Raw genomic sequence first — 22,252 nt, 5'->3', positions numbered from 1 at the left:
GAGCTCGGGGACCCGGACAGGACGCGAAGGCGTGTCCGGCCCAGGCGGCGCGCCCCGCCGCCTCGCCCCTCCCCGCCTTCCGCCAATGGTCTGCTGCGCCGGCGCCTGGCGCTCCAGGCCCGCCTCCCTCTCCGGCGGGACGCGTGCGCACTGAGAAGCGGGTCTGGTGAGGGGGTCTCTGCCCTAGGGAGGGGATGCGGAAATGGAGGGGACCAGCGCGCGCAGCCTCGCCCTCTGGCTGGGCGCCCGCTGAGTGCGCGTTGGGGGCGGAAGGGGATCGGTGATCTCCGGGGAGGTCGAGGCCGGGGCTCCCACCCAGAACCGGAGCAGCGTCGCGGCAGCCCGACTGAACCTCTGTGTGTATATATGCCTGCCCAGGGAGACATGGACAACTGTTTCGTCGCGGCGATGCTGACCGGGGTGGACAGACGTTCCCTGCAGCGCTCAGCTAGGCTGGGTCAAGAAGTGCTGGAGCGGGCCAAGAGGCGGGCGGTGGAGTGGCATTCACACGAGCGCCCCAAAGGCAGCATGGGGATTCTTTCCCGGGAGGGGTCTTACCAAGAAAGACTACTGGCAGCGGGCCCCCAGCCTTTTCTTCCAGTAGAGGTGAGGACCTGGTGCTGGGCGACCAGCCAGTGATTCTGTAGGCGGTGGCCTGCTGGCATCCATGGGCACACCCCACAGAAAGGCCTGAGGGATTCTGCCCGTGTCGGAAAGATGGAAACTATCAGGACAATGAATGGAAAAATCCTTTGAAAAGTCTCCTTTTGACAGATTCTTGTTGGGTAGTTGTAGAACAATGATAGTGCTTGGCCATGGTTGATTAAACAAACAAAAAATTCTCACATAGACACTATATGATATTAGAGGAAAGATAGCAAACTTATTTTTTTTAGGTCCTGAATAAATTGCATTTCTATTTTATTGAGTTGAAATTCTTTCTCAGTAAGATCCTTCTTACTGACTTCCAAAAATGAAAAGACTATTTCCAAAATGGTTTCATTTTGTATCAGGGAATCCTAGGCCTCACTTGTGACTTGCCATTTATTCAAATAGAGAGAAGAAAGGCACCCAACCCTTAGTGCATCCTTCAGAACAATGGCTGAATTCATGGACTATACTTCAAGTCAGTGTGGGGTAAGTTGATGTGAACCAAAGCCATGCCCCTGATCATCAATGGATGATCACAATGTGGATGTTTCTGGAATTTAGGGAGACTCAGACGCTCCTGAATCTTCTGTTCACCAGGCCTGCACCCAAGTTAGAAGTCATCCAACAAATATTTATTGAATTCCTAACTCTAATTGTTGAGGATACAATAGTGAACAAGCTAGAAAATGTCTCTGCCCTCATTGAGTTTTCAGTCTAGCGTGTATGGGGATATCTGTTGGATTCTAAAACAGGTCAAATTGCAGGGTGTTGCTGTTGTTTTTCAATATTGAACTGAAGATTAAAAAAAAAAATAGGACCACTCTGAACTGTAACTGGGCCTCTTTTTTTCAGTTTTCATTGAAATATTATGGGCACAGGCCTATAACTCAAATACTCTGTAATCCCAGCTATTTGGGAGGCTGATGCAGGAGAATTGCAATTTGGATGCTAGCCTGGGCAGCTTAGTGAGACCCTGTCTCAAAAATAAAAAAGGACTGGGGGTATAGCTCAGAAGATACAATCCCCAGTATCACATACACACAACAGCAAAACATGTTGAAACACAAACTGAAACACAGTTGCATTAGATCTTAACCTGTAATGTTTGTTTCAAATCCCTGGTGATCAGACTTTATGTCCCAGTGGGTCCATAAGCAGTTGTTGGTGATAAAAGTGGTTATATAGGACCGATGGAATTTCCTGGTCAGGGGTGTGTGATTTAGTGTCAGGAACTACTTCCCAAGAATCATACCCATGTTCTACCACTGTAATGTCTTTGGCCAGTTAGTCTCTCTCAGTCTTTCCCAAACATATGACAAGAACAATGATACGCTGGAGAAAGTACTTCGGGACCTGAAGCTATTTTAGTTTCCCATCATGAAATTAAGAATTCTAAAATCCTTTCCAGCCTTTACAGTTTATTTCTTTGGTTTCCACTGAGAGGAACAGCAGCAAATTTATCACAAACTCTAGGATGCAGGATTTAGGTGAGGTTTTGGTACCATTCATTGAAATGAGTGAACAAATGTTTTAAAGTCCCTCATCTGGGGCTGGGGTTGTGGCTCAGTGGTAGAGCACTTGCCTAGCATGTGTGAGGCACTGGGTTTGATTCTTAGCACCACATAGAAATAAATGAATAAAATAAGGGTCAATCAACAACTAAAAGTAATTTTTTTTTTAAGTTCCTCTTCTGAAACCTATGCACTTAGGCCATTTTTAAAGTACTTTTTAGGGACTATTGAAGGCAGGCTAGCCAACATTGAGGGAAATCACCTGCAAGGAAGATACTCTCTATCTTCTTGGATTAACACCAAACTGTTGTCTTCTAGCCTTAACATTTTATGAATCTTTTTTGACTCTGAGGATACTTATCTGTAAGGGAAAAGGAAGAGGATTCCTTGTTTTATTGCTTTTTTCATTTCATATGTTAAGATAAAAAAAAACTCTTAATATTTCTACATCTTTTATAAAAATCATTGTGGAGGCTGGGGTTGTGGCTCACCTAGCACGTGCGAGGCGCTGGTTCGATCCTCAGCACCACATCAAAATAAATAAATAAAATAAAGGTATTGTGTCCAACTGCAACTAAAAAATATTTAAAAAAAAAATCATTGTGACCAGAATAAGTATTCCAACCAATGTGATGTTACTCAATATATTTTAATGTTCTCATTTGTACTGAAGTGGTTGTAGAAAAATCCATAACTTTTTAGCTCTATTGTGAAGTGATAAATGCTTGCTTCATGATTTGATAAAAAGAATACAATTTGTCTTTGGTTTGAGGTTTAGCAAATTGGTATTTTTCATGTTGGTTTTCAGTTCATGGTTCAGTTCAAATCTGTTTAGAATAGGTCCAACAGAACCCTTCGGTTTTCTACAGATGTAGGATAGTATTATGGATATGCCTCCACAATTTTGAAGCAGCCCCTACAAGGTATTAGATCCATGTTCTGAGTGCTTTCCCTGGCTTATTCTTCTAGTAATGTGCTTTGGACACTGTCCCTACAGTATGTTCAAAACAAGCAGGCTTGTGATGTCTTCATCATTAGTCATAATCAAGGGCAAATCTGAGGTTAACTTTGAGGGAGGGAAGTAAATAGACAAGAAAAATGTAACTGTTTTCAGATCCTTTGGATTATTATTAAACTGGAGACCTCTCCTTCCACTCCCCTGCATGGGAACCCTAAGGAGAAAGGTTGTATAGCTCTTGGGTTTATGTTTCATTTCCTGCTATATTTCTAAACCTCAAGCAAATGTACCCTTCTTTTCCCATGTCCTTGTCTAAGACTTAGTAAATGGGGAACTGTTCATCAGAACTTGTCAGGGGAGGAAAGGAAAGGGCATGTGATGAACTTGTCAGGGGAGGAAAGGAAAGGGCATCTGTATTTGACATTGAGGCAAAGATGTGAAAAATTATTTAACCTGGCAGAGAACATGGTCCTGCCCAACTTTAATTGGCCAGAGTTCTTGCCCTACTGAGGCAGCAGATGGCAGCAAAGTAATGCCAAATGCAGTTTTCTTCTCTGTAGCCACTTTACATGGCCTAAGGCTTCAGAGGCCTCTCAAAAACCCATGATTTACTTTTGCTCTCTTGCCTTCCTCCTTAACCATACTTTGCCCAAGCATTGGAGGTTTTATTTATTTATTTACTGAAAAATTGACCAGACTATTTAATTACCCAACATCTTTCACATTACTTCTCTAGAAATATTATTCATCTGTGGCAGAGGAAGGAGGGGCAACCCATGTCTATCGTTATCACAGAGGGAAGTCGGAGCTAGACATGTACTCTTACAGAAGGCATGGTCAGGTATGTGTCTTCAAAACTGTCCTGAATATGCTCTCAGTCTCTCAAGATGTGAGACCTGTTTGGGGGAGTTCCTACTAAACTCTTGGATGCCTGTGTGACTCAGCATTATAGTGCTCAACAGAAAAATATCAACTTGCAGCCTTAGAGAACTTACAGTGTTGAGCATGAAATAGGAATTTGTCTAATCCAAAAGACTGATTTCACTGTAGGCTCTTTAGTTGAACCAGAAATCCTGGGCTAGGGGATTGCTGAATATGCTTAAAAAAAAGAGCTTCACATGTCCTTTTCTGCATCAAGGGATAGAAAAGATATTTTTAATAATTACATATATTATTAAGATAATGATAGTTATCATGTTTTTGGTAATTTTTAAAAAGGAAGTGCAGCCAAGTTCTTTGGCTCACACCTGTAATCTCAGTGACTCAGAGGCTGAGGCAGGAAGATCAGAAGTTTGAGGCCAGCCTCCTGAACTTAGGGAGACCTTGTCTTAAAATAAAAAAACAAAAAGGGCTGGGAATATAGCTGGATTTCCAGCTATTTACTAAGAGCACCCCTGGATTCAATCCCTGTTCTCTCCTACCTCCCCCGACCAAAAAAAAAAAAAAAAAGTGTAAGGGAAGGGGGGGTCTCAAAATCCTTTTTTTGTTTTGTTTTGTTTTTAAGACAGGGTCTTTGGGACTGGGGATGTGGCTCAAGCGGTAGCGCGCTCGCCTGGTACGCGTGCAGCCCGGGTTCGATCCTCAGCACCACATACAAACAAAGATGTTGTGTCTGCCGAAAACTAAAAAATAAACATTAAAAAAAAAAAAAAAAAAAAAAGACAGGGTCTCCCTATGTTGTGCATGCTGGTCTTGAATTCCTGGGTTCAAGTGATACTTTTTCTAAAGATAGTAACAGTTACAGGCCTCTCACTCACTACCAACCTGTTCACATGTCAAATTTTGGGGAAGCCAAATGTTCTACTTGTTAAATGGGAGGTGGTGGTGGTAGTTTTCAAGGGGAGAATAGGCATTTTGTTTTTCTTGAATTCCTCTAGTTGTACCCAAAAAACTTAAGTCTGATCCTAATCCTCATGTCAGACTCCTGACTTCTCTGGCATGTGGGTCACCTTGGGGTATCAGAGCAAAGAGTTTTAGGAAAAGTATAGGCAGTGAGCGCAGGGATATGAAGCAGGGCTGAGCACAGACTGGAGGCATCTTGTTTTTTCCTGGGATATGGAGAGCTGTAGGAGTTTGCATCCTGGATTCCCTTTGGGGGCCTCATCAGAGCACCTTAAGTGCACCTGACCTCTATATATGTAAAATTTAAGTTGTGACTCTAAGGGAATTGGCTCTGTCAGCCTGTTCCCTTCTAGTACCCATACTCCTAGAAGCACAGAAGAGAATACTTTCTGAGCACTGCCTGAGTGTTATCACTTGTGCACTTTCAGTCCTCCCAAAAATCCAAATAGCCCCATGTTATAGTCTAGGAAACTAAAGCTTATTAAAAGAGGTTTATCTATCTGACTTAGTAAATAGCTGGAAATAGTATTTAAATTCAGGCCTTTCTGACTCCAAAGCCCATATAAGGATAAAAAGTAATCATGGTAAGCATCTGACTAAAAATAACTCAGACTTCACTAAAAAGAGCCTTAATAACTTCGATGATAACTTAGAAATAAGTGTACAGAAGAATTCTCCTAATAAGGCCGGAGAAAATTTCTCTTTATAACACAGAAGTCAAAGTTTGCGCACTGATCAATATTTGTCTCTTCAGAAAAATGACAGAGAAAAGACATCCCTCAGTTCAGGAAGCATCTATGAAACATTAGCACATGCTGCAGAGTCATCCCAGCCGGTGAGTACAGAGCTGCTAGTGTGCTGCGCTTCACAACCATTGCAATTCCATGAACCATTTGACCTGTTAACTATAGGGCTGTTTGTATTGAATCTGTAGTATTTTCAAGTTGTGATGATTTTACACTCAAGGAAGGTGAACAAAATTTTGGTTCAGTGTAAAGTTGTTTTTTATTGGTATCCTTCTTTCAAAATTTCAGACATGCTCTTTGTGCCTGAATTCATAGCTGTGGTTGGAAAGAATGTGAAGTATTCACATCTCCTTTCCTAAGGCTCAGCTGGGCTGGCACTGGGTCCTGCTGGAATTTCACCATCTGTTCAAGCAGCAGGAGGGCCTGACCTTGCTTGCTTTTATAAAGTGCAACTGTTGCTAAAACTCTGAAACATATACATTTGGTGAGATATCAGGTTCCAAAACATTTAAAAGCATGTTTCCATTTTCTCTAAAAAATGTATAATGATGAGTATTTCATTTTTTGGGTAAATTACTCATTAGTGGGCTGGGGATGTGGCTCAAGCGGTAGCGCCCTCGCTTGGCATGCGTGCGGCCCAGGTTCGATCCTCAGCACCACATACAAACAAAGATGTTGTGTCTGCTGAAAACTAAAAAATAAATATTTTTAAAAAAATTACTCATTAGTTTATGAGCCTCAAAGAATCTTTTGGAACTTGGAAGGGCTGGAATTCTGAGGAAAGGAACTTCAGCATGTTGCTACAATAAATTTCTTTTTGTTTATATTCAGTTTGCTGGGAGTCATGATTTGGAATATAATAGCATTAGTAGCAACTAAGAATATTCTGTTTCTAGTACAAATATAAATCATTAGGCTTAGATGCCTCCATCATTGCTGATTTTAGGTGATGCTAATCTTCCTGATGTTCTTTAGTGTTGGAGTCACAGATATAGTCTTACCCCAGTGTTAATCTTAATTACAGAGCATCTTTTTATAATTAGGGCATTGTCATATATATTCACATTTGTTAAATAATAGACCTCCAGTTTTGCAGTAACTGGGAATACAAGGATATAACATAAAATAACTTTTGTAAAGTCAGCTTCAAATCTATCTGAAGGCCAAGGCAGGGAGAGTTTCATAAATATTTATTCTTGCTGGTGGATTTGCTGGTGGTCAGTGGTTTCATTTTTCCTGGTGTATCTCCTTCTGAATATTCACCAAACATAAATGAGCATCATAGCTGACACTTTGCTGTTACTGGCTCTTTTCTGGTTTGTGACTTCTATCTTTTTGCCTTCTTTACTGAAACCATTTTCTGCCTGCACACCTGCCATGATCCACTTCCCAACCATGTATGAAGTTTATTTCATAAAATGATTTGCACTCAGATCAGCTCTAAACTCATTAACTCCAGCTTCCAGCGTAGAACCATTCCTCCAGCTACTTGCTGCTTCAGTGACAAAATGACATCCATTCATATTGTTTTTAGCTTTAGGAGAAAAGAAGTGCTTCATCTTCTTGATAACAAATTTAGCAAAACACAATAAAAAAGAATGTTTCCCATTATCCTAGGGACCTTGTCATTACTGTCAATCTCTGCTTACAAGTGCAAAACAATGACCATTAGTCTGTCCCTCTGCCTAATTCTTACCCCAACTAGAGTGTTCTTTTATAATCCTTCATATTTCTATAACACTTTAACATTCACAAAGTGTTTTCTGCTTATTTGTGAGGTGGATATTATCACAACTTTCGAAATAAGGAAACAAGCTTAAGGAAAGGCTGAGGTTTATCTAAATGACATTGCTATTGTATGACCAAACTGAGCCTTGAAAACAGAACTTCTATCTCCTCCATCAGTCCTTTATTCCATCATACCTCTGGCACAAAGGTAGCCTAGTGGAGGTGCTGTGTTGGCATTGAGATATAAATTCTTTATGGTGTCTTCTTTTCCTTTCAGGCTGAGAACATCTCAAAGGACCTCTACATAGAAGTATATCCAGGGACCTATTCTGTCACTGTGGGCTCAACTGCCTTGACCAAGAAGACTCATGTAGTAGCAGTTGATTCAGGACAAAGTGTGGACTTGGTCTTCCCTGTATGATGTTGGCCTTCACTGCTATCACATCACTCTTTTTTAAGTAGCAAGGAGAATAAAGTCACCATATGATTTTCTTAATAACTACACATTAATCCTGCTTTTACTGCTGACTGTAGAGGCCAGCCTTCTTGGGAACTGGAATCTGTCTCTTTCAGTCCCATTTTAACTTGAGAGTCCCCCATCCTCCTTTGCCTAAAAGTAAGAATGTGATGATGCTGTCTGAACAGTTTTTACTACTAGCTTTCCAAGTAAAGTCTAATTATGATAATAAAGGGAAAGATTTGGAAACAGAGAATTCATTTTATTGCTATTAAAAAGAGGTCAATGTTCCCCATGTACAACTGTAGGTTTTATGAAAAGACAGCAGAGATGCTGTGGAGACATTTGCCCAAAGCAGGTCTACTATGGGTCTTCCAAAGTGGCCTCTGTGGAAGTGGCATTCTCAAGCAGTGCCACCAGACAGAGCCACTGGCTCCTGTGCCCCTTATGAGTGGTGCCTTCCTGCTGCTCATCTGCAGGGAAGTCTTAATGGGGTGAAGATGCTGCTGCTTACTTGATTCTCACCTGCAGCCTGTGTTCTACCTTCCATTGAAGAAGGTCTTGTCAGCCACTCTTTATAACTCTTCGTTAGGTATTTACCATCATAATCCTTTGATTTTCTGTTAAAGAGAAAAATAGAAAGAAAAATCCTGAGTCTCATGCTAAAATTCTAAGGATCAAGGGCTGGGGTTGTAGCGCAGTGGTAGAGCACTTGCCTTGCACACATGAGGCACTGGATTCAAACCTCAGCACCACATAAAAATAAAAATAAAGCTATTGTGTACATCTACAACTAAAAAAAAAATATTTTTAAATATTTTAAAAATTTTAAGGATCAAAAATCACTGGATTTAAATCCAAGAATCATTTGGATTTAATTTTTTAAAAAGTCATTGATATATCCCAAGACTTTAATCTATCACACCAACAGCCTATTGAATCATATCATTTTGAACATAGCTAATCTTTCCTCAGGAAAAATGCTACATATTATCTGACAAAAATAAAGTTTTAAATAGATCTATAATAGCATTCCTGCAAGGAACAGACTCACCTAGACAGAAGGCCTACTAAAGCACACCTGTGTCTAATGTCATGGGACAGCATTATTTAAATGGAGAGCCTTCCTTGTACCTCCCTTCCCACAAGAAACTGATGATGAGTTTCATGGTTTCTATAAGCCTTCTGAAATTATATACAAAATTATGAATACAATTTTCTGGAAAAGGGAGCCCTGGGTTTTATAACTCACACAGTGATTGTGACTCCAGATAGATTGAACTATGTAAGGAGCCCCTGAAATGACCCTTCTCAGCCATTCTGCTTTACCTAGACCACCCAGGGCTTTTAGTTTGAATTCTTGGGAATTCTTGTCCCTTGGATGTGTCCCTGACTTAGTTTTCTATGTTCAGCTTCCTCTGGCAGGGTCTGCAGTGGCTTCATATTGGTTGCTTTCAGGGTCAGCTCCTTGGTAGTCCTCACTACTGCAGTTTGTACTCTCTGCTGTTTGTTGTCCTTCTCTTTCCAGATGTTGCAACCTCTTATTCCTAAATCAAAAATAATTAGATATGGTGAATATGCTACAATTTTGATGAGATTGGTCTTTATGACAAGTGGAACTACATTAAGGGTCACTGAACTTAAGCATCTGTAAGCTGCTGGTATTATTCTGTATCTTTATTTTTTTATTATTTTTTTTTAATTTTTTATTGTTGGTTGTTCAAAACATTACATAGTTCTTGATATATCATATTTCACACTTTGATTCAAGCGGGTTATGAACTCCCATTTTTACCCCATATACAGATTGCAGAATCACATCAGTTACACATCCATTGATTTACATATTGCCATACTAGTGTCTGTTGTGTTCTGCTGCCTTTCCTATCCTCTACTATCCCCCCTCCCCTCCCCTCCCCTCCCCTCTTCCCTCTCTGCCCCCTCTACTGTCATTCATTTGTCCCCCTTGTATTATTTTTCCCTTTCCCCTCACTTCCTCTTGTATGTACTTTTGTATAACCCTGAGGGTCTCCTTCCATTTCCATGCAATTTCCCTTCTCTCTCCCTTTCCCTCCCACCTCTCATCCCTGTTTAATGTTAATCTTCTTCTCATGCTCTTCGTCTCTACTCTGTTCTTAGTTACTCTCCTTGTATCAAAGAAGACATTTGGCATTTGTTTTTTAGGGATTGGCTAGCTTCACTTAGCATAATCTGCTCTAATGCCATCCATTTCCCTGCAAATTCTATGATTTTGTCATTTTTTAATGCAGAGTAATACTCCATTGTGTATAAATGCCACATTTTTTTTATCCATTCGTCTATTGAAGGGCATCTAGGTTGGTTCCACAGTCTTGCTATTGTGAATTGTGCTGCTATGAACATCGATGTAGCAGTGTCCCTGTAGCATGCTCTTTTTAGGTCTTTAGGGAATAGACCGAGAAGGGGAATAGCTGGGTCAAATGGTGGCTCCAATCCCAGCTTTCCAAGAAATCTCCATACTGCTTTCCAAATTGGCTGCACCAATTTGCAGTCCCACCAGCAATGTACAAGTGTACCCTTTTCCCCACATCCTCGCCAGCACTTGTTGTTGTTTGACTTCATAATGGCTGCCAATCTTACTGCTCAAGGGAACCATACACCAACAAGACATAACAATCATAAATATATATGCCCCTAACAATGGTGCAGCTATGTTCATCAAACAAACTCTTCTCAAGTTCAAGAGTCTAATAGACCACCATACAATAATCATGGGAGACTTCAACACACCTCTCTCACCAATGGACAGATCTTCCAAACAAAAGTTGAATAAGGAAACTATAGAACTCAATAACACAATTAATAACTTAATTGTGTTAATTAATAGACTTAATTGACATATATAGAATATACTACCCAACATCAAGCAGTTACACTTTTTTCTCAGCAGCACATGGATCCTTCTCAAAAATAGATCATATATTATGTCACAGGGCAACTCTTAGACAATATAAAGGAGTAGAGATAATACCATGCATCTTATCTGATCATAATGGAATGAAACTGAAAATCAACGATAAAAGAAGGAAGGAAAAAGCATACATCACTTGGAGAATGAACAATAGGTTACTGAATGATCAATGGGTTATAGAAGACATCAAGGAGGAAATTAAAAAATTCTTAGAGATTAATGAAAACACAGACACAACATATCGGAATCTATGGGACACATTGAAAGCAGTTCTAAGAGGAAAATTCATTGCGTGGAGTTCATTCCTTAAAAAAAGAAAAAACCAACAAATAAATGATCTCATACTTCATCTCAAAATCCTAGAAAAAAGAAGAGCAAAACAATAGCAAAAGAAGTAGAAGGCAAGAAATAATTAAAATCAGAGCTGAAATTAATGAAATCGAAACAAAAGAAACAATTGAAAAAATTGACAAAACTAAAAGTTGGTTCTTTGAAAAAATAAACAAAATCGACAGACCCTTAGCCATGCTAGCAAAGAGAAGAAGAGAGAGAACTCAAATTACTAGCATACGGGATGAAAAAGGCAATATCACAACAGACACTTCAGAAATACAGAAGATAATCAAAAATTATTTTGAATCCTTATACTCCAATAAATTAGAAGATAGTGAAGGCATAGATAAATTTCTTAAGTCATATGATCTGCCCAGATTGAGTCAGGAAGATATAGACAACCTAAACAGACCAATATCAATTGAGGAAATAGAAGAAACCATCAAAAGACTACCAACTAAGAAAAGCCCAGGACCGGATGGGTATACAGCAGAGTTTTACAAAACCTTTAAAGAGGAACTAATACCAATACTTTTCAAGCTACTTCAGGAAATAGATAAAGAGGGAGAACTTCCAAATTCATTCTACGAGGCCAACATCACCCTGATACCTAAACCAGACAAAGACACTTCAAAGAAAGAAAACTACAGACCAATATCTCTAATGAACCTAGATGCAAAAATCCTCAATAAAATTCTGGTGAATCAGATACAAAAACATATCAAAAAAATTGTGCACCATGATCAAGTAGGATTCATCCCTGGGATGCAAGGCTGGTTCAATATATGGAAATCAATAAATGTTATTCACCACATCAACAGACTTAAAAATAAGAACCATATGATCATCTCGATAGATGCGGAAAAAACATTCGACAAAGTACAGCATCCCTTTATGTTCAAAACTCTAGAAAAACTAGGGATAACAGGAACATACCTCAATATTGTAAAAGCAATCTATGCTAAGCCTCAGGCTAGCATCATTCTGAATGGAGAAAAATTGAAGGCATTCCCTCTAAAATCTGGAACAAGACAGGGATGCCCTCTCTCACCACTTCTGTTCAACATAGTTCTCGAAACACTGGCCAGAGCAATTAGACAGACGAAAGAAATTAAAGGCATAAAAATAGGAAAAGAAGAACTTAAATTATCACTATTTGCAGATGATATGATTCTATACCTAGCAGACCCAAAAGGCTCTACAAAGAAACTATTAGAGCTAATAAATGAATTCAGCAAAGTGGCAGGATATAAAATCAACACACATAAATCAAAGGCATTCCTGTATATCAGCGACAAATCCTCTGAAATGGAAATGAGGACAACCACTCCATTCAAAATATCTTCAAAAAAAATAAAATACTTGGGAATCAACCTAACAAAAGAGGTGAAAGACTTATACAATGAAAACTACAGAACCCTAAAGAGAGAAATAGAAGAAGATCTTAGAAGATGGAAAAATATACCCTGTTCATGGATAGGCAGAACTAACATCATCAAAATGGCGATATTACCAAAAGTTCTCTATAGGTTTAATGCAATGCCAATCAAAATCCCAACGGCATTTCTTGTAGAAATAGAGAAAGCAATCATGAAATTCATATGGAAAAACAAAAGACCCAGAATAGCAAAAACAATGCTAAGCAGGAAGTGTGAATCAGGCGGTATAGCGATACCAGACTTCAAACTATACTACAGAGCAATAGTAACAAAAACAGCATGGTACTGGTACCAAAACAGGCGGCTGGACCAATGGTACAGAATAGAGGACACAGAAACCAATCCACAAAACTACAACTATCTTATATTTGATAAAGGGGCTAAAAGCATGCAATGGAGGAAGGATAGCATCTTCAACAAATGGTGCTGGGAAAACTGGAAATCCATATTCTGTATCTTTAAAGAGAAATAAACTTTGTTAATCACTTCTGGCCATTATTTTTTTGGGGAAAGGTCATTATCTAATACTCAAATTTGGAGTTGGGAGGGAAGAAGTTATCAGAGTTCTTTTAAACAGCCAATAGAGGAAACAAATTAACCAGTTGCCTCTAATTGAAGAAGCTTCTACTCCTTCACTAATCAATAACATTGATTACAAAGGAAAGATAGTAGGCTGATGGTTTTAAAAAATAAGTTTTAAGAAGTTGAATAATGGGCTGGGGTAGTGGCTCAATGGTAGAGTGCTTGCCTAGCACATATGAGGCACTGGGTTCAATTCTCAGCACCACATAAATAAATAAAGGTATCGTGTTCATCGACAATTTATTTTAAAAAAAAGAGTTAAATGAGACAAAAATCTAATGGAACTTCTGTGGAACAGAAGAACAATCTAAAAAGGGAGGAATACTTAAATTTTTTAATATTGCAGATTGAATCCCGTTTCAGTCTTCAGGGAAGCGAGCACCATGAGGGATGGCAACCCACAATCTGCCTCCCTAGGATTTCTGGGATCAGTGACCTCTTGCTGCCTATGCTGAAAGAAACTAAGAGGTTTCATAAGAGGCAGGCTGAAGACCATCAAGCTTTAGTGTTTGACCGCACTGAGATCAAATGCTGTCAGATCAAATACTGTCAGATCAAGTACTGATATCTAGTACTGATTAAATACCAATCTTTTAGGAGAAGCAAAGCAGCACATTTTCTTTAAAGTCTGGAGGGGAGAATAAAGCTGTAATTTGTCATTGTTTCCAGCCGTGGTCTATACATGGTTTGATACACTTCAACTTTTCTACTTAGCTGACAGTATTGCATCTGTGACAAGGGCTGGGGATGGCCCCCTTCTCAAGGCCCCATCTCAGGCCTGCTGTCCAAAGATTAGGGAACATGCCTGATGATTCTCAGGGTTCAGACCTGGAATTAACTTTCCCTGAGGCATAGCAAAAGAAACAGTACTTAAAAAGATAGTATATTTATCTTCTTTACAGTCAATTATTAGAATTGGGGGGTAATGGATTGAATCTGTTTAAAGTGTATTGATGGGGCGAGAGACTAAATATAGGTTTTAAGTGACTTTGGGCAGTGGAGATAAGAGTGGTGAATGTGTAGAGCCAGGGAAAATTTGGATTTTAATTTGGAACCATTCTAGAGATTGCCATGGAGCAAGCCACAGCCGCAGAATGCAGACATGGTAACTGGGGCCTGACTACCATGTAGCCTCTGGTCGCCCTTTTATTGTTCCCTTCTCTTGTGCTAGGCCTGGTGCTATCTCAATTGTTCCCACCAACTTTTCTGTTGGATAAGTACAGATTTTGTTTCTCCAGGCTGTGCTGAAGCAAGAGACAGTAGAAGCTATGGAAAAGTTTGTACGAAAACAATTTTGGCACCATTTTTTTATGTTATCACTCATTGGGAGGGCAGATCTTAGAGCTGTTTCCAAGTAGCTGTTGCCAAGGCTTACCATTGTGAGAACAGAGTGATCCATTTCATCGAAGTTCAAGGCCTTTCCCCTCCACCTTATATTTTCAATACACAGTTTCCTCTTGGAGAGAGGAGGAAGATCTCAGCTGATCATAAGTGAATTGTTATGCTTCTGTTTCCCTATCAGAGGTGGGGAAAAGATCCCACAGCTTGGAAACCTGAGAAAGCTGCAACCCTCATAAAATACAACTACAGCTGACTGATATACACTCCCACCTATGCCAAAAACCAGGGGTTCAGAGGAGTCACCCAAGAAAGTTTCTTTTTGAAAAAATAATTTCTCAACTTTCTGGAGGTAAAAACTTATAAAGCCCTTACCCCTGGGGCAAGAGTGACATCCTCATGGGCTGAGCAGTCCTTCTAGCTGAGCTATCCTAGAAATAAGGCAATGGCTCCAAATAAGGACTCCCTGTGGGTCCCATTGTGGGCAGTGGCTAGAGACCCCTAAGCCCTTAGCAGTGATGTTCTTTAGTGCTCACAGTATGCCTGCCCCAGATGCCTCTGCAATGAACATTAAATCAGTGTCTCCAGGGCTCCAAGAATCTAGCCTAAGGCTGGGCTTATCCAGGCCCCCTTCTCCACACAGCTCTGCCAATTGACCTAGGCTTCTGTTCTTTCTAGGCCCTATTAGGAATTTAGATAGAATGGGTCTGGAGCAGATTAATAATATGCTGCTTCTCAAATACATCAAGCCATGTCATAGTCCTCAGTTCGAAGTAAAGAAGCTTGGGAATGGCAGCATGACAATTTAGCATGGTTTCCTCTATTAGTTGTAAAGAATTGCATGAGGTAGTGCTTTGTCCTTCCCATTTTGACTTACTATGGGGCTCATCTGGAGAATGTGGCCTGATGACCAATGTTTTTAAGGACCTATTTCTATGCTTCTCATGGCCTCAACTCAAATCTCAACACCTGGAGGCATTTTTAACTGTTCAACTAGAGAAAAATCAAGGCCTCCAGGGGAAAAAAAAGGAGGGAGCAAACATGGACAATGGCAGTTTCCTCTCAAAAGAGATTGGTAAAGAAAGAAAAAAATATCAAACCTTAGCACAAAGGATAGCCCATCCTTCCTCTCTCAGTTTAAATGGAACCCTATAACTTCTCTCTTCTCATAGTCTCCCCTTCCACTTGGCTGGTCTCCAAAGTATTACTCCCAAGCCCAACAGAGTGGACAGGTGCATCCAATTGCTAAGACACACATGGATGGGGAGCCTCAGACCTATCTTGGAAGACAACGCAGTGCCTTTGGTTTACCTGGTTTCCCAGGACGTGGTTCAGATCCATTCCTCCTCCAATACCTCCACTCAGGCTGGCAGGGGCCACTCTGCCTCCAACACTTCTCAGGAAGGATGGGGTCAGTGTTGACTGCGCTGTTCACCATCAGTCTCTGGGGAAGGCCCATCTCCAGCTCATTATCTGACTCTTCACAAGAAGAAGGGGAGGAGGAAGAAATAGCCATGGGAGCATGCACTGCTACTGCCTCCTCTTTAGAACCCTCCAGAGGCAAAAGTTGTGCTGTGGGCTTCAGTCCTGACTCCAGGAATTCCCTGGCTGTGATCTCTGAAGTCCTAGTTAGAGGCCACCAGGTGGGGCCCATCAAGGAACAGCAGCAGAAGCAGCCCTGGCACAGCAGCCGGCAGCAGGCATGGGGTTGGCAGGGAGGGCACAGGAAAGGAGCATCCAGAGGAGGCAGGTTGGTGGTGCATCCAGTGACTGGCCCCAACAGAGAGCAGCAAGGGGCCCAGAGGAGCGGACTGAGGTCCTCCCTGGTGCAAGGCCAGTGCAGCCTCTCCACAGCCTTCTTCCAGGCAGCAGGGGGCACCCACCTGACCCCACCTTGAGGTACTTTAGCTGTCTTGCCATTCCAGAAGTGAACAGTGATTTCTTCCTTTGATGCTAAATAACAGAAAAAAACAACATTTTGTTACAATTACCTCTTCTTTGGGTTAGAATAATAAGAGTTCTCCCATCCACAAAGGCAAAAAGCCTCAGCTGAATTCTCTGCTCTGTTGCCTGGATCCTCACACACCCTTCTCTGAGATCCTGTACAAGTGTTGGCGCCTGAGAAAGCTGTAGCCCTCATAAAATACAACCTCAGCTGACTGATAAACACTCCCACCCATGCCAAAAACCAGGGTTCAGAGGAGTCACCCAAGAAAGTTTCTCTTTGAAAAAATAATTTCTCAACTTTCTGGGGGTAAAAACTTATAAAGCCCTTACCCCTGAGGCAAGAGTGACATCCTCATGGGCCCCTGATCACCACTTCCTTATAGACCTGTGGGCTTCAGTCCTAGACCCTAGAGGACTTGGTGAGGGATGAATGGTGACTCCTGGTGTGAATCCAGGAATAATCCCACCACACTATGGTTCAGCTAATGGTAGTTGGGAGTTATTTTCCCTAAAATATGAAAGTTATGAACATGCATCTGTTGCTACCCCCAAGTTAAGCAGCAAGTGATGGCATAAAGATTCTTTTTTCAAAAATATTTTTTAGTTGTAGTTGGATACCATACCTTTATTTTATTTATTTATTTTTATGTGGTGCTGAGAATCGAACCCAGTGCCTCACACATGCTAGGCGAGCACTCTACTGCTGAGCCCCAGCCCCAAGATTCTTTCTTTAATGGCTTTCAGTCTATATGCTCTGGCTTTATCCCCAGCCTGGCTCCTTCTGGGGACTGATGGGTCAGAGAAGCTTCCCTTACCTCTCTGAGGATCTTTTGTCTCCAAGCCTAAGAGAACAGTGCCAGGACCATACCGCTGTCGGTCTGCCTCCCAGGGTGCCAGCACCTTGTCCCCAGGTTGCAGTGAATAGTCTCTGGATGGTGAGAGTTGAATGACATCTTCTTCTAAGACCACACTCTGCTTCTGGGGTGGCAGGTTTGGGCACATTACAAGGGGAACTTCATATTCCACAAGCAGGATCCCCTGCTTTTCTAACTATGGGAAAGACAACAGAGTAAGATTTGGCATTAGAAAGTACAATAGGGAGCACCCAGATTCCCTACAATGACCCAGAACCAGGCCAAGGTTCTTCCTTACCAAGAGTAAGGACCCTTCAAATAAAGGTCAGGACTGGGGCAGTGCTGCTTAGAGATGAAAGAAGTGGAGACAGGGAGGGTAATGGGACTATTGTTCTCTCTACTTCCTGCAATGGGCAACCCTTATTTATTACCACATTCTGTCTTTCTCTTTCTGTTCTCTTATTTTTCTTTCCTCCAACCAAATATTTGGTCTACAATTCCCAGGAGTAACCTGGGTTCTCTGGACTTTTCTCTCCTTCCAATACTGCCAAATGTGTTCCAGAGTCTAAAACCAACTGGGGATAGTTCATCATTGATTTATGAGGCCCACATGGGCTAGGTGTGATTGTGGCCAGAGGGCAGTCCCCAAGCTACCAGCAGCAAGAGGGAAGGTTTAAGTAAATAAATAGTATACAACAGAAAAAGTACTTCAGCTAATTCAAAATAGAAGTTGGTTTGAGTACTCAATATGATTTTGAAGAGAAAATCAAGTTATAAATAATTTAAACCAATCACAAAACAGGACCTGTATAGTAGCAAAATTCTGCTAACATTTGAATTGATCTACTAGTTGCTTGAAAATAGTAAAATGACTTCTGATTGGAAATCCTATAATTCATATTTTTTGAGAATTCACATTATCCTCCTTCCATCAATTTAAAAAGTCTGACTTTGAAAAGTCCCAAAGAGGTAAGAAGCCCCTGAAGTAAAGTCCAGATCAGGTTCCTAGTGTGCCAGGAATGAGCCTCTGTGTGCAGGAACAGGAACCCACGTGTGCCTAAAGGCATGTTTTTCTCCTTTTCTCTAGGCAAGTGGCAACAATTCAATACACTGATTTTCCTGAGCAAAGTACTTTAAATGTACATTTTCTTTACTGTTATGTGTTGAATTGTGTTTCCCTTTCTCCAAAATTCACCATCTCATAATATGTCTTTTTTTTGGGAAGGGATATGATTATTACAGGTTAAAATTAGTTAAGATGAGGTCATAATAATCATGGAAGGTCCCCAACCAATGTGACTGATGTTCTTATAAAAGAGGGAAATTTGGACAGAAACATGCTCAGGGAAAACGCCATATGAAGTTGAAGGCTGAGATCAGTGTGATGCAAGCCAAGGAATACCAAAGACTACTAGCAAACACTGAAGCTAGGAGAGGGGCAGGAAACAGATTATTCCTTAGAGCCCTTAGAAAGAACCAAATGCTGCCAATACCTGGACTTCAAGAAATGTGAGACAACTGACTTCTATTATTTAAGCTGCTCAGTTTGTGTGCACACAGCTCTAGCAAACTAATATGCTCACTGATACTCTATGTTCACTTCTACAGTCTGGCTATGGGAGACCTGTGCTTATCTAAGAAACTGAACTGCTGGACACACTTAGTAGCTAAGACTAATCAGATAGAATAGGATCACCTAGAGGAGTGTACTAGGGGGATGCTGGGAGTCAGGGACTTGCCTCTGGAGCTGCCTTTATTTGAGCCAGGTAATAAAAGCCATCTGGTTCCCTTCTAGCCAGGACCCAAGTGTCAGTGGCACCTCCAACTCTTCCCAGCCATCCAGGCCCCTGCCATGCTGGGTCAGCAATGTGGAGATACTGGTGATAAGAAGAATACCTGGAAAAAAGCAAATTTAGGGGGATGAACAACAACCTCCAAAACATTAAGGACCACTTTTCACAGATCTGAGGAGTGCCAAGGCGTGTGAATTCACATTAGCGTATGTGGAATAGTAATCCATGAGGAATGTGGCTATCTATGACTTCTAGTAAGATAAGGTAAGCTTTTTGGGAAGGACAAATGGTAAGGACAGTGAAGGGAACCATAATTTTTAAATTGGAAATAGTTCCAAGATAACCAAAACATAATTATCCTTGATATATTCAAATTAATTAATGTTTGTTCTGAAACTAAAAATACAGACCAGAAAAGGGTACCACGAGGTAAACCCTAAAGCTATATATGAGATTTCAGAATGAGGAAAGGAAGTGTAGACTGCAATGCCAAAGGAGCAAAGTTGTAAAGCACTTGGCATTAGGGGCTCAGAAGGATGAATTAGTGCAGGAGCAGAGGCAGCACAGAGGAGCTGCCTAAGGTGCTGTGGTGCAGAAAAGGAGAGGCCAGTGCAGAAAAGGAGCGGGTGGGCAGGGCCAGCTGGTATGGGGGAGCTGTTGCCTGAGAGTTAAGGTTTTTAAAGAAACTGTTTTGTAGACAACAATGAACACAAAGATGCTTAATTTGGACTTAAACAGGATGGTAGAAATAGGTGAATCGAAAAAAGGAGCACTGAAAGTCTGTTGCTAACCCAGGCAGACTAATAATGTTCAGTAGCATGGACTGATCCCTGGAATTTACACAATTTGTAACAGCTATAGGCTGAGGTTGCTTGGCCCCTTTGTAGTCACACTTTAAACAAATGACTGAGGATATTATTCAGAAAAATCCTGAACAGTTGAGGATATTCAATTGTCTTATAAGCCCCTCAGCTGTGTGCTCAGTTAATCTCTGAACTTCAGTTACTGCTCAGCAGATAAACACAGAAAGTGCCTTGCATATAAGTAGCTCAATGTATGTGTTTTCCTCCTTCCTCCAACCCAGAGGTGGGACTTCTGGGAGTAAACCTGTTTTTTCCTTCACAAAACTTAACCCTGATGACAATTGAAATTCATATAGGATGAATACTGAGGGGATCTGGGGAGAACCTAGATATACCACTTTAGTTGTTGGTTTTAGAAATTCTAAGTCTCATTGCCACAGCAAGTCTTATAGTTGATGGCAAAATGAGTTAGAAACTTTGGAACTGGTCATCGCTGAAAGCCTTCTCTCACAGATGCCAATTGTGAAAGCCACAATTAGAGTGAGAAGCCACTAAGGTAAAGCCCAGGGAAGGATAAAAGCCAGGCAACCTGGGTCACTGGTAGTACCACTTAGGCCAGGGTAATATAGACTTATACCCCACACAACAGGCCAAACAGTAAAGAGAGCCCTGTCAGCCTACACAGAAAGCAAGTTCTCTCCTCATGAGACTCCATCTAGAACTAAGAACAAAGGGAAAAGAAAACAGCCACCACTCCCTCCAGAGTTGCTGATGCTGGTACCTTGTGAGAGCATGGTGCCTGGGGATGTAGGGTTCTCGGAGGGCAAAGGGGCAGGTGAAGGAGAGATCCCAGAATGGAGCAGCACAGTTACAGCCAGGGGTCTTCAGTGTTGTGGCCACACTGCAGTATTTGGGCAAAGGCATTCCGAGCTGGGTAGAGGATTGCATGGCCTTCCGAGAGACCACCTGGAACAAGCACCAGCGTTACTAGAGCTACAGCCCACAGCCCAGCAAAGGGCACCTGGTGGGGGGGGGACTCACCTCCAGATTAGCTGTCTCAGGGACAGCTGCATCCTTGTCCCTCCCTCACCCACAAGACCCCCAGTTCTTCTTTGGATCATCTGTCTCAGAAACCTCAGCTCAGGAGATAGGAGGGGTTGTAAGAGCAGGAATTGTGGTTTTAGAGAAACCAGCTTTAAATCCTTAGGCTGGGTGCTCACTTAACCTCGGCAGACATGGAAAGCAGCTGACTATAAGCTCAGTATGTTTTTTCTTTCTTTTTTCTCCCCAGTGGCAGGGATAAGCCCACTCTTCTCTTCACAAACTCTAACCCTGATGACAAACTACCCCAACCCCAGCCAAAAACTCCCTTCCTAACCTGGCTACCCGTTGGAGCTGAGTTCTCAGGGTCAGAGCCACAGTTGCCACTCAGGACTCAAGATCAAACTTAGCTGCTTCAGCCCACCAGAGCCCTGTTAGAATCAGTCCTGCCCTTTATAGTTTTAACTCCAAAGGGACTTACTCACAGCTTGAAACCCAGGCTCTGCCTCAGTCTCAGATACCTTCTGACAGTTGGGGCCCAGTGCTTCAGCCCAACTGACTCTTGGTTGCCCAGCAGGTTGCCATGGATGCAGTCTGCAAGGAATGCTGTAGGCCAGTGAGAGCACTGAGCATGTGCAGAGGGATGAAGGAAGGCCATGGGAGACAGGGAAGAGGAAAGAAGGCCTATTCTCAATCTTTGTCTTTGAGGATAGGGAAAAGAGAGGAGGAGTGTGCTGGGAGCCATTAGCCAAGTAAGTATGACAATTTCCTTGCCAGCGTACCCCATGTTGCAGTGACATTGAATGTACTTAACCTTGCTCAAGGACCAAGGCAGATTAGGGTGTTCCCGGTTTTAAGATAATCTTGTTTAGGGCGTTCCCAGTTTAGGTTCCAGGTTTAAGGTTTAAGATTATTCCTGCTGGGAATAGGGCGTATCCTGCTGCCTGAGTTCCCCTTGAGTTCTCACGGGATTCAGACAGTATATTTTGGAGATAGAAGCCCAGTGGAGGTGGATTTGGGCAGAGAACATGGATTTCCCCAGAACGTGATTGTAGACGGCTGGTGTGAGTTCGGGAATAAAGAGTTGCTGTTTGAATCTACAAGCTGTGTGGTGGCTCGTGATTGTGTGCCCAGCCAGACTGCGGCATTTGTGCCCAGCCAGACTGTGGCAGGAGTGAAAGACAGTGTGACCCCAATTTCCAAAAGCTCGGGCTTCACTACTGCCAGAAGAGTCAGTCACTCACAGTGGGAAGCCCCCACGGATCCAGGGGAGTCATGT

The 22,252-nt window shown here is 41.8% G+C and overlaps 2 protein-coding genes across 6 annotated transcripts; one reads left to right on the top strand and one right to left on the bottom strand.

The window, feature by feature from the left end:
- Nucleotides 1-36: 36 nt before the first annotated feature.
- Nucleotides 37-8,142, top strand: Akip1 (A-kinase interacting protein 1). Of its 5 annotated transcripts, none has more exons than XM_046438320.2 (6): nucleotides 37-166; nucleotides 379-606; nucleotides 1,057-1,137; nucleotides 3,857-3,961; nucleotides 5,717-5,797; nucleotides 7,714-8,142. In XM_046438320.2, exons 2-6 carry the CDS (start codon nucleotides 385-387, stop codon nucleotides 7,855-7,857), a joined length of 633 nt encoding a protein of 210 aa, XP_046294276.1. In that variant the 5' UTR covers nucleotides 37-166; nucleotides 379-384; the 3' UTR covers nucleotides 7,858-8,142. The 5 variants fall into 5 exon arrangements, with proteins under 5 accessions (XP_046294276.1, XP_046294277.1, XP_046294279.1 ...); XM_046438321.2 differs by having other exon boundaries at nucleotides 40-161; XM_046438319.2 differs by lacking the exon at nucleotides 37-166 and having other exon boundaries at nucleotides 201-606.
- CUNH11orf16 (chromosome unknown C11orf16 homolog) lies at nucleotides 8,135-21,773 on the bottom strand. Its single transcript, XM_046438316.2, has 7 exons — nucleotides 21,459-21,773; nucleotides 20,714-20,898; nucleotides 19,076-19,232; nucleotides 17,298-17,532; nucleotides 15,847-16,488; nucleotides 9,223-9,440; nucleotides 8,135-8,513 (listed from the first exon to the last, which is right to left on the bottom strand). The coding sequence occupies exons 1-6, from the start codon at nucleotides 21,771-21,773 to the stop codon at nucleotides 9,241-9,243; spliced, it is 1,734 nt and encodes a 577-aa protein (XP_046294272.2). The 3' UTR covers nucleotides 8,135-8,513; nucleotides 9,223-9,240.
- Between the last annotated feature and the right edge of the window lie 479 nt (nucleotides 21,774-22,252).

This window comes from Marmota monax, unplaced genomic scaffold (assembly GCF_021218885.2).
Source record: "Marmota monax isolate L192 unplaced genomic scaffold, Marmota_monax_Labrador192_F-V1.1 WCK01_AAM20220418_F8-fsc00061, whole genome shotgun sequence".
Lineage (NCBI taxonomy): Eukaryota > Metazoa > Chordata > Mammalia > Rodentia > Sciuridae > Marmota > Marmota monax.
The sequence above is the reverse complement of the archived record's forward strand: the minus strand, read 5'-3'. Positions and strand labels throughout refer to the sequence as shown.